Consider the following 13,352-nt stretch of genomic DNA (forward strand, 5'->3'; position numbering starts at 1 on the left):
ATAGTAGTAGTAGAAGTAGAAGGCGAAGAAGGGAAATATGAACTTACTATATAAATCTCATCGAATATTTCTGTCGGAGATGATGTAAATATGGATCGAGGAAGATTGATTCACCCGAAGTCCCAAAGTTGCATTGCAGTAGCAGAAGCAGCAACTGCATGTCTGTCACAGAAACAAGACGTTTTTACTTGTTTTGCTGCAATTGACACAGAGAGAAAACAAAGAAAAAACAAAAACAGAGAGTAGTAGTACTGTACTGCTCCCATAGTCCCATCAATCCATCCATCTATTCCCAGATTCCCCCACAACAAAGTCCATGTGAATTATTTCACTGTATTGTCAAGTAAGGGGGTCTCTCTAGTGACTGAAGGCCCAGGTGGGAATCATCAACTCAAAGACCAGACTTGAGTTGATGTGTCTGAGAGATTCTCTCATCTTGTACCATATACATACATACATATATATATTTATATATATGGTCCTTCTTCTATACCAGTGGCTAGGTCTCAAACTCTCGAAAAAGAAATATTGGCCGGGGATCATTGCTTTGCCCAGTTTCACCAGTTTCCTTTTAGTGATCCACTGGGCTTTGCCCACCTTGAGGTTAGACAGGCCAGAGCCCACTCATTGACTCTTGAGGCGTCTTTGAAAGCCCACGTACTATCTGTACTGCAAAGTTGGTAACATGCCAAGGGTATAAAGACCTCATATTCTTCACAATAATTTTTTTATTTTTATTTTTTTTAATCGAGATCACACGGTTCCTCAAAGGTTTCTTAGGTCCAGAGACTAATCCATGCCGGGGGATCATGTCAGAACGCTTCATCTCCTCTGGCCACAAGAATAGATTGAGATTTAACTCCAATCAGCGTCGGCGGGATTCAAACCCGAGTGTGGGGGTTCCATACCTGGAGGCTCTTACCAACTCGACCACCTGTGATGGTTTCACAATAACTTAAATTGTGAACAAGAAGAACACGTAACTAAGCATGACATCAAAGTAGGTAATTGATTGTATAAATAGATTCTATACGATCAATTGATTGTATAAATAGATTCTAGACAATCACTTATTGGTTTCTTCACCCCGATAATGATGGACAGCGAATAGTTGAAAACTCTAGAGTTAGAAATGCCCCAACCGATAAGGATGGATACCGATTAAACCAACCACGTAATATCCAATGTGTTCTTGAAAACAACTTATGAATCTGGAAAGACCCTAAATACAAATCCCACTCCTCAGAACAGGGACTTGTAGGTTCCCACCATTACTGACCGAAGCCTTTCCATATGGGGAAGGTTCTCTGGTGGCCAATCACCAATGGGGCTTTTATCTAAGTATCTGATCCTCGTCACAAACATTCAAAGGTGTGATGATAGTATGTTTCTGTCGTTGATTGACCAGCAAGCATATATCTATCTGTCAATGCGTACATATAGTCAAATACGTGGAGCCAAAGATGGTACATCGTTCACATGCATCACTTAATAATTTGGATCCTCGAAAAGTTCATGTACAATCTTCATTTCGTTTCTAGACTCGTGTTTATCTTTGAACAAAGATGAACCACAAAATGATCGATCAGCAGCATATAGAAGACACTGACACCAAGTACAATGGTCATCAGGTACCCAAAACAATTCGAGTGGGCGTCAATATTAGAAGGTATAGATATTGGTCCACCACCACTGGAAGCTAGCGTTACTTTTACAGTAATTAGCTATCCAGCTACTAGCTGAGCAATATATAACCATCATGCATGTATCAGCTCTTGGCTAGCTAGGTGGCCTGTGTAAAATTAGTTAATGCTTAAAACTATGCCTAGGGCTAGAGATCGGGAGCCACTTGTTGTCGGGAGAGTGATCGGAGATGTTCTAGACCCGTTTACGAAGTCTGTGTCTTTGAGGATGACTTACAGTAATAACAGGGAGGTTACCAGTGGTTGTGAGCTTAAACCTTCTCATGTTGTTAACCGACCTCGCGTTGAGATGGGGGGAGATGATCTTAGGACTTTCTACACTCTGGTAATTAATTACCTGTAATTTTGGTTACATATATCCATCTATATATTGCATGCATGTGTATATATCATGCTCTTTGTCTTCTTTGTTTAGAAATGCACGTGTAATCTACATGCACTTCCATTTATACTTGATTGCAGGTCATGGTAGATCCTGATGCACCCAGTCCAAGTGATCCCAACCTCAAGGAATATTTGCATTGGTACTATTGCTGAGGTTTCTTTCATTCTTTTTATTAATCAAACGAATAGGGGAGAGAGAAGAGATGAGCTATAAGCCCTCATACGTACTATTGGTCTATTGCTAAGCTTTTTGAGGTTTCAAATTCGATCTTCATGTGTTCTTCAAGCCAAGATGGCAAGAACTCTAGGGGAAGATCTAGAACAAGAAGGATATATGTAAAGGAGAAGAATATCCGTTCATTTTGATTGACTGGTTTTCTATTTAATTTCAGGATTAGATGTGTCTAGGCTAGGTAGATGATGATGAATAGTAGTACTTTTTCCAAGTATTCATCCTTTACATGTTTTTCCAGGTTGGTGACTGATATTCCAGCAACAACTGCAGCAAGCTTTGGTGAGTACTTTACAATTCTCCACTTTGTTGAATCGGGCTACTTCTAGTTCCAGCAAGCTAATATATAAACGCACTAACCCTTGCAGGCCGAGAGCTTGTGAGCTATGAAACTCCACGGCCAGCGATGGGGATCCATCGCTTTGTTTCAGTTTTGTTTCGCCAATTGGGTAGGCAAACAGTATATGCTCCAGAATGGCGCCAAAATTTTAACACCAGACAGTTTGCTGAGAACTATAATCTTGGATCACCGGTGGCCGCTGTCTATTATAACTGCCAAAGGGAGAGCGGCTCTGGTGGAAGGAGAGTATAGCGTTGTCTATATAACCAGCACTCGTACTCATATAGTGTCATAATGATAATAAGTTTCCCCATCTAGCTTGTGAGTTGTGGGTCTTTCTCAGATACTTGCCCGCCCTTTACAAACCGGGTTTGGTGTCAACTAAATTTATTGTGATGAATCGTCTATCTGTTTTAGATGCATGGATCACTAAAACATATCTGATTAATTTTCTTGGGTGGTTCCCAATTTGGTATTTGGATCTCTTTTATTTGTTAAATCTCTAATTTACTTTTTTAAATACTTAAAAAGCAAAGTACATCTCTTTAATTTTATCAAAACATCCATGAACAATTAAATATGTATCTTCAAAATATATATATATATATATATACAGCCCTTCTTTGCTGCAGACATCCGTTCCTAAGTTAATGAACGGATTTCCAGTTTTGACCCACTTTTCGATCACATTTTCACATCTTAACCGTTCAGTTTTTAGGTATATATGAGTAGATCACTTCTACAAATTTTCAGCCAAATTGATGATCGTTAAGGCATCCAAAACTGCAATTTACCATTATAAACACGAACGGTTCCGGTTCGACAGATTCGGTTCGTTCGTGTAAATTGCAGTTTTTGATACCTTAACGATCATCAATTTGGCTGAAAATTTTTAGAGATGATCTATACATTAGGACCTAAAAACTGAACGGTTAAGATGTGAAAATATGATCAAAAAGTGGGTCAAATATGGAAATCCGTACCTTTTGCTTAGGTACGGATATCCGCACCTGAGCAAAGTTATATATATATTAGCTTTATCAAAAAAAAAAAAAAAAAGCTTTATCAATTAAATAGAGTCTTGTTTGGTGTAACCAACTCGATCGTTAGAGCATATTGAATAGCTTCACGATTTCACTCATTTATTGTTTCATACATGTAATAGCTATACAATAGATTGATTAGCCATTATATTTTAAGTTTTTAACCCAAATACCGACTTCGTCTTTCTTTAATTATAGTCATATGGATCATATATAAATTTTCAGCTTTTAATTTTTGCATGAACAATCAATCCTTTGATTGGAAGCATTGACATTGAAAGGTTGAAAGATCTTGGATCATCCCTGTGGTAGGGGTGATTCACATTGTTTTTTTTTTCTTTTCTTTTTTTGTTGGAATAAACTATATTTTATTCATAGAGGAATTAAACCTCAGTAGATGGTACATAATTTAGCCAAGGTGGCTATTACACACCCAATCGTCAAAATCAGGAGACATGAGTGCATATTTAGCTACCAAATGTGCCGCTTGATTGCATCCACAGGGTGAGAAAACACACTTAATTACAGCAAAATAAGAAAATAGAGATTTAACTACAGTCAAAAGAGCTCTATCTGCAGCCCCAACTTTCATCTGTAGAATTGAGGAAGTTTACTACCTATTTGGCATCCAATACGTGAGAGTAACCTCCATTCTTTGCTAAATAGAGACCCAAAGATGCAACATATAGCTTTGTTGCCCTTGGAGAGAAATTTCCGGTTAAACCTTTGACAACAACCAGTAATACATAACCATCCCGATAACAAATCACAACCCCTAAACCCTTACGTACACTTAGTCTCCAAATTTATAGCACCATCAACATTGATTTTCACAAATGGGAAAACAAGCTTCACCCATTTAGGACATGTAGAGTGAGATGGATATAAATATCTTTGTTGTCCAACATGTTAGCACTAGCTAAGTCCTCCATCAACCTATAAGCCTTCTGTAAGACCAATAGAGCAGTAACCAATTTGTTACAATTACTATAATCATTCCGAGAGCACTCCAACTGATGTACACATAAAGAAGCATTAATGAGAATAAAACGCTGGTGGCCCTAGGCAAAAAAGTCATTGAAAGAACCTCTTTTCCAAGAAGAGCCCACCAAAGAAAAGAAATTATCTCATAACCACACATTTTTCGCTGATTTGCAATACCATAAAGTATGCAATTCTGATTCAAAGTATTGATTGCAGCAGCCACACACAGGAAAATAGATAACATGTATGTATAGAAAACAAATTACCGGCACAAGAAAGAATATCGCCATAAGAAATTTTTTTACATTATTCGGAATAGCCAGCTTCCATAAATTCTTCCAAATATTGTCCACCACAGATCCTACATCACCTACCATATGTGTTTTTGAATAGCCTGTGCAGCTCAGTAACCACTCTTAACAAAGTATTTGCCTGAAGGATGGAAGTGCCAAATTTGCTTATGTTCCACATTTCTAGTTGGTCATTATTAGATAGAATAAGTGCCACCTCAAAATTAGAAAAACATGCACTTGGATAGAAGTGCAATATTCCAAGTTTTATCCGAAGAAATTAAAGAAGAGACACAATTATCAGATGAGGACATGGGTAATGAACATATATATTAAGGATAAAAACCTGGTTGGCAGCCAATAGTTTGAGTAAATCTTTACAGAACATCCATTACAATCCTCCAACGTTATCCTGATGCTAGCAACTCCCTCCCCCATAATAATGATCTCCAAATGAAAGATGCGGACCGCCATTCTCCAGTAGTGAAAAAATTCCCAGTAGGAAAGTATCGAGCCTTATAAACTTGAGCAACCAAAGAGTTTGGAAATAAGCAAAAGACGCCAGAACTGTTTAGCCAGTAATGCTTGATTAAAGTGTTCAGAATTCTGAAAATCCAAGCTTCCAACTTTCTTATTTTTAAAAAGCACCAACCATTTTTTTCCAATCCACACTACGCTGCTCATATTTTTTACTCCACTAAAATTGAGCACAATGAGGAGCCAACTCATGACACAAACCGATAGGCATCCGAAACACACTCATATGATAATTTAGAATAGCCTGAACAACAGCTTTCAACAATACCATTTTCCCCGCCTTCGATAAAAGTTTTTATTTCCAACCATTAAGGCGAGCAAGCACCCGTTCCTTTACCGAACTGAAAGAAATCTTTTTATTCCGTCCCACCAGAGTGGGAAACCCAAATATTTTTCATGACATGGCATCACCAGCACTCCAATCGGTGTAGCAATTTGTGTAATTAAATTCTCCGGCGTATTAGGGCTGAAAGTAGGTGCAGACTTCTGATGATTAACCTCTTGACTTGTCACTTCACCATAAATTTCCAAAATTAAATTTAAAGCACCAATGGTATCTTAAGCAATCTCTAAAATAGCAAGCTATCATCAACACGACATAGAACAAATGAGTAAGAGAAGGAGCAAAAGGTGCCACCTGCACACCATTCAGCAGACCCTCCAATTCCGCTTGTCGAAGTAAACAAGGTAGGCCTCCAGTACAAAAAAAAGGAAGAGGTATGAAGAGAAGGGGCAGAGTTGCTGTAAGCCACGATGAGGAAAAATATGTCTAATAGGATTACCCTGCCATTATACCGACTAGTAAAGACAATCCATGACCCGAGTAATCCAAGCAGATGCAAAGCCTACATGTGACATCATAAGCTTTGGCCATTTCCAGCTTTAGAGCCATACGAATCGGATCAGTATCCCTCAATTTCTTCACATAATGCATGGTTTCAAAAAATGTTCAAGGATATGGCGCTGAGGAACAAAATCACTTTGGGTTGGACTTATAATCGATGGCGGCACCAACTTCAGCAGATTAGCCACCAACTTATAGATCACTATACACAAACTGATGGTTAGAAAGCCCTAGACAATAGAAGGATTTTAATTTTAGAAATCAAGGAGATTAAAGTATGATTAAATGGCTTAACACTAGTTATACCATTTAAAATCAGCAAGCATACAATACTAACATCATTCCCTGGACTCCTGGTCGGTGGCATCTTAGCAAGTGTAGCCTCTAACTCAGCATGAGTGAAAGGCTGTTTCTTTATAGGTGGTTTACCAGCTTTATCAATTAAATAGAGTGCATGTTTTTTTTTTCTTTCTTTTCTTTATCCTTATTTATCTGTTCATCTGAAAAATAGTGGAGGTAGAGGTTCAATTAGAACAGTAAACGACATTGTTATTCTCTCAAAAAAAAAAAAAAAAAAAATTGTGAGTTGTGAGATAAACGGTGTACTATTAATTTTGCAAGGCTACTTTGAACCCTGTAGGAACTTTTTGGAACTCTCTAGCCAAACACACAATTATACACCTCAAATGGCTTGTTTTCTGATTAAGGCATGAATGCATGATAGTTAGTTGCAACAACTTAATACGTTCCCAGCACAACTTGAAGATGTGAAACAGCTTATAAGGTTAAACATGAAATTGTAAACAGCTTTACTTCAGTGGCAAGTCACAATACAACCAAGTAAAGAAGTTATCGATGTCAAAAGTTGAGCTCTGGCACAGGTTTCTCTGCTGGAAGCTGGAGTAATTCCCGAATCCCTTCACATACCTGTAAGCAATTTTACAAGATAGCTTTTCTCATCACCTAGAAAGGTAAAGAGTAATATGTTTGTTTCACTGGATCAAGGCAACACAAAACTTCCCAGGAGCATATGCTAATTGTGTACACTAAAAAGAAATCCATATCCAAAAGTTCAGAAAGACAAAATTGAAGGCTGGATCCCCTTGATCACAACATATTGCCTTATCCAACATCTGTCTTTTACTTTCTATCTTGGATCCAGGATTTGCATTATTAGAAACACCTACTTATAAAAGACATTATCTCCTTCACAATCAGCACTATTCCAGTTCAATAAACATGTGAAAGAAAAAACTGTAATAATGAAATGAAAAGGCACCATTCAACTTGAAGTGAACTTACCATCTTTATGTGGGATTTAATCGAGGCAATGCGGTTGGTATAATCTTCAATTTCCCTACACAGAGTGCTTTGATACGTTAGATTGAGCATATTTACACAAAGGAAAAAAAGAAGAAGATTGAAGGTAGCAAAACAGAATAAATTTTACCAATTATCTACCCTCTGAAGAATGGTTAGTTTTCTTCGAAAGAAAAAGAAACAACTCCGAACACTTGAAAACAAAAGCTTGTACCTCTCTAACTTTTCTTCTCTTTGAGATATGTAATTCAAAGCTTCAGACCAGGTAAATTCCACATGGAATCCAAGTCCAACATCTACAAATATGTGTCGCGCATCTGGCCTGCAAACATGTAGACAACAGAAAGTAAACAAAACCTCATCAGCACCAAATACAAAGAAGATGCCCGAAACCACAGCTGTCAAGATGGAAACGGAACCACTAGTGATAACAACATCAACACTGACTGTTAACAAGAGATAGGAACATATCCTAATTAACTCAAAAATCCAATCTATGATTCGCTTAATAGAATATACGTACATGAGTATATGTAACAAAGAGAACAATGAAGAACTTTAAGTAAAGATGAAGGATTTAACAATGTGAAATGGGAAAGTACAGAAACATAAGAAGCAAGAATGATCATAAGCCATCAACAATAGGAGCGTCACCAGAGAACAAATTAGGAGACTTACACTTCAGCTTGCATATAAACTTCAGAACCAAGATTTACCATCGTCCTAAGACTGGTTACACTATTTTTCTCCAAGTTCTCAATGTTCTTTCGCAAATCCGAGCTTAAACCAAGTCAAGTAAACATCTTTAATCACCGAATGAGGCTGAAAACTTAAGATTACAGGACTATTTAGCAAATTTTAGATGTGGGTACTGATCAAAATTACAAATTACACTAAAAAGGATACAAAACTTTTTGCTTTTCAAACACCTTGTCCCTGCATAACAAGAACAAAACAAAGAGGCGTTAATAATTGAAACCAGCTTCTGTTGTTTCACCAGTTCATCAACGCAATTGGGAAAGAAACAAAGGGACCCCAAAATACATAAAAACTGAAGCTTATGCATATAATTAATTAATTACCGTTGAGCGATGGTTTGAACAAGGTCAGGTTTGAGGCGGCCATCGACGAACTCCTCCAATTTCTGTATCTTTTGTTGTCGGTAGCTCTCCATCAGCTCTGAGCTGACTGAATTTGAATTGGAACAAGCTCTTTGGGTGCGCAGGGTTTTGGAGGTGAACGACGACGACGCCGACGTCTTTCAGGTTCAGGATTCTTTATTTGGGTGGGCTTTCATCTCAGCAGCTATGCCCCAAGTGAATCTCAACCCAATACACAACAAGGCCCAACGTTTATTATCATGATAACATTTGGGTGTTTCTAAATGTACCCAGCAAACTTCTTAGTATACCCAGCAAATTTATTTGTTTTTGAATATATCTAATTAAACCAATTACTTTCCCAAACTGCCTTTATCTTGTACCCAACAAAAAAACACAACACAACGATGAAACTTCAAAGCGGAGGTACTGTGGCTGTGTCTGGTACAAGTACAACAGATTGGATTTGATTACAAATCTAATTCTGATCAAGCTGGAGTAGATTAGAGTGCGAGAGGAAGTTTAGACTTTTTTTTATTTTTTATAAAAAGGTAATCAACTCAGACAGATAGTGTACAAGAAATTAAACATACTTCGATTTCATTTTGGCTTAATAGTAAAAGGCTGCTCCTGCATTCTAATGTGAACCTCATGTCTAACACCTTTTTGGCTGAGTTTTCACCAAGCTATTCAAATCTAAGTAATCCTCATCCATTTCAGGAAATTAGAGAAACTGTTTCAAAAGCTTACTGCTCTCCAAAGAAAACATCGAGGTGTTTTTTCCTCAAAACAAGTGGCAATCTCTTGTCCGCTGGGTGCGCGTCAGCGACAAGGATGTACTAAAAATGTTTTCCACTAAAGAGTGCATCTCCTATCCTTGCTCCTCGAAATCAAGCATCATATATCAACACTGGGCACTCCCAATAAAAAGGAAGTTGGATCCTCGGAGCCAAGTAGAGGCATATACTCTGATCCTCTAACATGAACACTGAAGCAAGCATTCTCTATCTTCATTACACTTTGAAGCATTGTATCCATTTTCGTCTTCATGTCATTACTATCATCCATAAAGGGGACAACTAGGGTCAGTTCCCTGTAAATTTCACGCACAAACTTACACATGTCCTCAGCAAATTCAACTTCACCATCTGAAATTCGACCAATTGCCAACCGCATCAGCTCTCCAGTCAAATCTGCAAGCCCTAAGAGATAGTTAAGGGCATTGATCTGCAAAGGCTCAAGAGACGGATCACTGAGTGGTAGCAAAGTAGCATTCATCTCATCAAGATTCAAAAGAGTCCCGGTCCTACAGAATTTACAGAAGGTTGCAGCTTCAACGTACTCTTGTATCCCAGGCGAGTATGCTCGTCGTAGCTTCCAAAAATCAGTCCCTTGAAGCTCTTTAACCAGCCAGACCACGAACTGATCCGTCCCGGCAGTTTCCTGAGCTTTGGCAAAGCTTACCGCTGCCAGTTCTTTGAAGACAACCGGCCTATTCCAATTGCAGGAATTCTTCCCTTCTCTGTAAATTAGCATATATCCCACAAATTCAATCTATGCGGACATGAAATGAGACGTCCAAGAGTCATGATCGAAGGACAACACCTAACTCTGGGAAGTTTTCATCGCTGTGTTTCTTTTGCTGGGTGCAAGATAAGGTTAGTTTGAGAAATTTGGTGGTTTAGTTAGATATATTTTTAAACAAATAAATTTGCTGGGTGTACTAAGAAGTTTGCTGAGTACATTTAGAAACACCCTAACATTTTTATATATGCATTCATATTTTTTTGAGAGGTCAAATTAGCCAAGTTAGATCAGAAATATTTGTTTGGTATCACAACTGAGTTTTTTTTATTTCAAGTTATTGATCTAGATCATTCAAGAATCTTCATTGTAATTGTATTGTCTGCATTACGTACGAATATGAAACAAAACAAACTATATAACTTCAAATTTTCGAGAATACGAATGAGTAATCCATTTTAGAATCCTTGAATATTTATCGTACCATTCCAACAATATAACAATGGTATTAGAATCACTTCAGGAAAATTATTCTATACACCGGCGGTGTAAATAAACCAACAAATTCAGCAGATCTCAGTCGTTAATATTTATAGCCAATCTGTTTTTAATAGCAAAAAAATATATTTGATGCTTGTCCAACCGTACAATTCTATTAGTGTAAGTGCATGTCGATGAACTGAATAATACATTCTCTCACCTCAAAATATCATGTCCAAAGCTTCAGGCAACAAAAATTGTGCCAAAACTACAAAAGTCTGCAACTTCGCAATCTACCCCATTCGGATTTATAATTAATTAATAATCAGTCAAACTCAATTTAACTCATATTCAATTACTTATCACGCATCCAATCGATGTCCTTTTATTGCTCTCATGTTCTTCGTGAAAGGAATACTGTTGCAGACAGAATGGCGAACTTGTCGTTAGTATGGTATGAAGTTCCACCACCTGCTCTCTGTCTCTTTTTCTTTGAATGGATGACTTAGGTTTTTCTTACCAGCTTGATAGGTAATTCAACATTGCTGGTGTGCCTTCTGCTTTGGTCTTCTTTTATAATTATGGTGAAGGATGTTGGGAAAATTAATAGAATGGAAATAATAACTCCAACCACAAAAGGATAATATGCAAAGAAATAAAGGAGTAAAGGAAAGGGAACACCAGATATAACGTGGTTCGGCAAGGTGCCTACGTTCACGGGGCAGCAACAACAAGAACTTCCACAACTTCAAAAATACTACTTGAATGAAACTCTCTCTCACACATTTGTTTTGCTACCTAACAACTACAACACTCTCAACTCGGAGTGGACACTCTTCACTCTCTACTTGGATGAAGATGAGATTGGATTGGATCGGATGAGATAATCAGAATGGGAAAATGATCTCTCCTTATATAGACCAAGGAGGAACCCTCTAGATGACTTCATTAATGCTTCATTCAACCACCTTCAATTAATGCTCCTTCATGAATCTTCCACATTCATCTTCGTCCATGCACTTCAAACTCTAGAACCAAGAGATGTTTGACCCTCATAAATTCCTTGTGGGAAACTAGAATACATTATTCTAGAACCAATGGATCATTCATGAACAATTCTTTGAATTTGGTCTGGATATTTAACAATCTCCCCCTCCAGACCAATCCGGAGCAATGCGAAGTGAGACTTCTCCTTGAAGTCCTTCCCAGCGGACTTGCTGCAATACTCCAACTTCTGTTGTGGAACCACTTTAGTCAACATATCTGAAATATTTTTGTTGGTGTGAATTTTCCTCAATTGGATAATTGCTTTTGCTCCAGAATATGCCTATTAATTTATAGAGCTAAAATCATTTTATCACCTTGAACTTTATACCTAAAATCATTTGTGCCCCTAAACTTCTAATATGATCGCTTGTGCCCTTGTACTATTCAATGTAATTGATTATAGCCAATCCTTAACAAATCCATCAATTTTTTCATATAGTGTTGCTCACTCAAACTAGATTTTGGCCTTCAATCATGCAAGAAACACATCATTTACATGTCTATAGCTAAAAACTGACCCTAAGTGGACTCTCATCATCACCAGTTTATGAAGAAATTGATGAATTAGTTTACTAATGGCTTTGGTTGATCATATTGGAGAGTATAAGGACACATGTGATCAAATTAGAAGTTTGGGGACACAAATGATTTTAGGTTAAAGTTCAGGGTGGTATAATTATTTTAACTCTAATTTATATTACAAGCACCTGCCTGGCGGTTCCTGTATTGATGCTAATTATGGGTCTATTTCATCAAGCTAAAAGTTGGTGGACTTATGGTTCCTTTGAAGTAAGGATCTACTCTGGCACCAAATGTTTATGGTTATTGGTTAATGAACTTTATGCTCATCTACTATTTTTTATGGTTATGTTGTAACCTTTTTAGAGTAGCAGATGGAATTCAGTTTTTCATCTTCTTTTATTTTTCTGCATTATACATAGGGGTACATTTTTGTCCCATGTTTTTGTATTTTTAGCTTTTTCATTAATAAAATTTTCTGATAAAGGGACGGGCGGTGGGTTCCCAGAGTGTGGTAAACTCTTCTCCTTTGGGATTGAGGGTGGGACTTGTTCTCTACATCCTCTACCTCCAAAGAGCTAATATTGCCTAATCCCTTATTGATTTTTTTTTTTTAATGTAGAAAAATGGAAAATAGCCTTCTATGTCATCGACCTATTTAATATTTCTCTTTCTCAATTAAAGAAAAAGGAATTTAAGACCTAGAAAATAGAAAATAGCCTTCTATGTAACCTCAAAATATCATGTCTAAAACTTCAGAATCTTCCTCCGTGTTACAATGCTACAAAAATCGTCCCAAAAATACAAAAGTCCACAACTTCACAAATATATCTCATTCGGATATATAATTAATTAATAATCAGTCAAACTCAGTTCAAATTCAATGTAGAAAATAGCTTTATATGTCATCGGCCCTAAACTCTTTAATATTTCTCTTTCTTAATTAAAGAAAAAAAAAACAAAGAAAAAATAAATAAATTCAAGACCTAGAAGGCAAGAACAGGT

The 13,352-nt window shown here is 37.2% G+C and overlaps 3 protein-coding genes across 3 annotated transcripts; 1 reads left to right on the top strand and 2 right to left on the bottom strand.

The window, feature by feature from the left end:
• The first annotated feature begins 1,500 nt into the window (after positions 1-1,500).
• On the top strand, positions 1,501-3,127 carry LOC133710431 (protein VERNALIZATION 3-like). The gene is made up of 4 exons (XM_062136500.1): positions 1,501-2,028; positions 2,166-2,227; positions 2,561-2,601; positions 2,688-3,127. The coding sequence occupies exons 1-4, from the start codon at positions 1,810-1,812 to the stop codon at positions 2,909-2,911; spliced, it is 546 nt and encodes a 181-aa protein (XP_061992484.1). The 5' UTR covers positions 1,501-1,809; the 3' UTR covers positions 2,912-3,127.
• A 3,894-nt stretch (positions 3,128-7,021) lies between these two features.
• On the bottom strand, positions 7,022-8,987 carry LOC133710142 (uncharacterized). The gene is made up of 6 exons (XM_062136150.1): positions 8,760-8,987; positions 8,584-8,613; positions 8,356-8,457; positions 7,892-7,999; positions 7,660-7,714; positions 7,022-7,284 (listed from the first exon to the last, which is right to left on the bottom strand). The coding sequence occupies exons 1-6, from the start codon at positions 8,849-8,851 to the stop codon at positions 7,216-7,218; spliced, it is 456 nt and encodes a 151-aa protein (XP_061992134.1). The 5' UTR covers positions 8,852-8,987; the 3' UTR covers positions 7,022-7,215.
• Positions 8,988-9,325: 338 nt separating this feature from the next.
• On the bottom strand, positions 9,326-10,313 carry LOC133711090 (uncharacterized). Its single transcript, XM_062137261.1, has one exon. It carries the CDS (start codon positions 10,311-10,313, stop codon positions 9,675-9,677), a length of 639 nt encoding a protein of 212 aa, XP_061993245.1. The 3' UTR covers positions 9,326-9,674.
• Between the last annotated feature and the right edge of the window lie 3,039 nt (positions 10,314-13,352).

The sequence above is a fragment of the Rosa rugosa genome, chromosome 5 (assembly GCF_958449725.1).
Source record: "Rosa rugosa chromosome 5, drRosRugo1.1, whole genome shotgun sequence".
NCBI lineage: Eukaryota > Viridiplantae > Streptophyta > Magnoliopsida > Rosales > Rosaceae > Rosa > Rosa rugosa.

What these genes read in the sequence shown, in the direction of transcription:
- LOC133710431 (XM_062136500.1), top strand. Translation starts at nt 1,810, where the DNA reads ATGCTTAAAACTATGCCTAGGGCTAGAGATCGGGAGCCACTTGTTGTC. An exon ending in CTCAAGGAATATTTGCATTG is followed by an intron (nt 2,228 to 2,560) that starts GTACTATTGCTG and finishes ATGTTTTTCCAG; the next exon opens with GTTGGTGACTGATATTCCAG. An exon ending in AACAACTGCAGCAAGCTTTG is followed by an intron (nt 2,602 to 2,687) that starts GTGAGTACTTTA and finishes TAACCCTTGCAG; the next exon opens with GCCGAGAGCTTGTGAGCTAT.
- LOC133710142 (XM_062136150.1), bottom strand. Translation starts at nt 8,851, where the DNA reads ATGGAGAGCTACCGACAACAAAAGATACAGAAATTGGAGGAGTTCGTC. An exon ending in GTTCAAACCATCGCTCAACG is followed by an intron (nt 8,614 to 8,759) that starts GTAATTAATTAA and finishes CTTGTTATGCAG; the next exon opens with GGACAAGGTGTTTGAAAAGC. An exon ending in TTTGAAAAGCAAAAAGTTTT is followed by an intron (nt 8,458 to 8,583) that starts GTATCCTTTTTA and finishes ACTTGGTTTAAG; the next exon opens with CTCGGATTTGCGAAAGAACA.
- LOC133711090 (XM_062137261.1), bottom strand. Translation starts at nt 10,313, where the DNA reads ATGCTAATTTACAGAGAAGGGAAGAATTCCTGCAATTGGAATAGGCCG.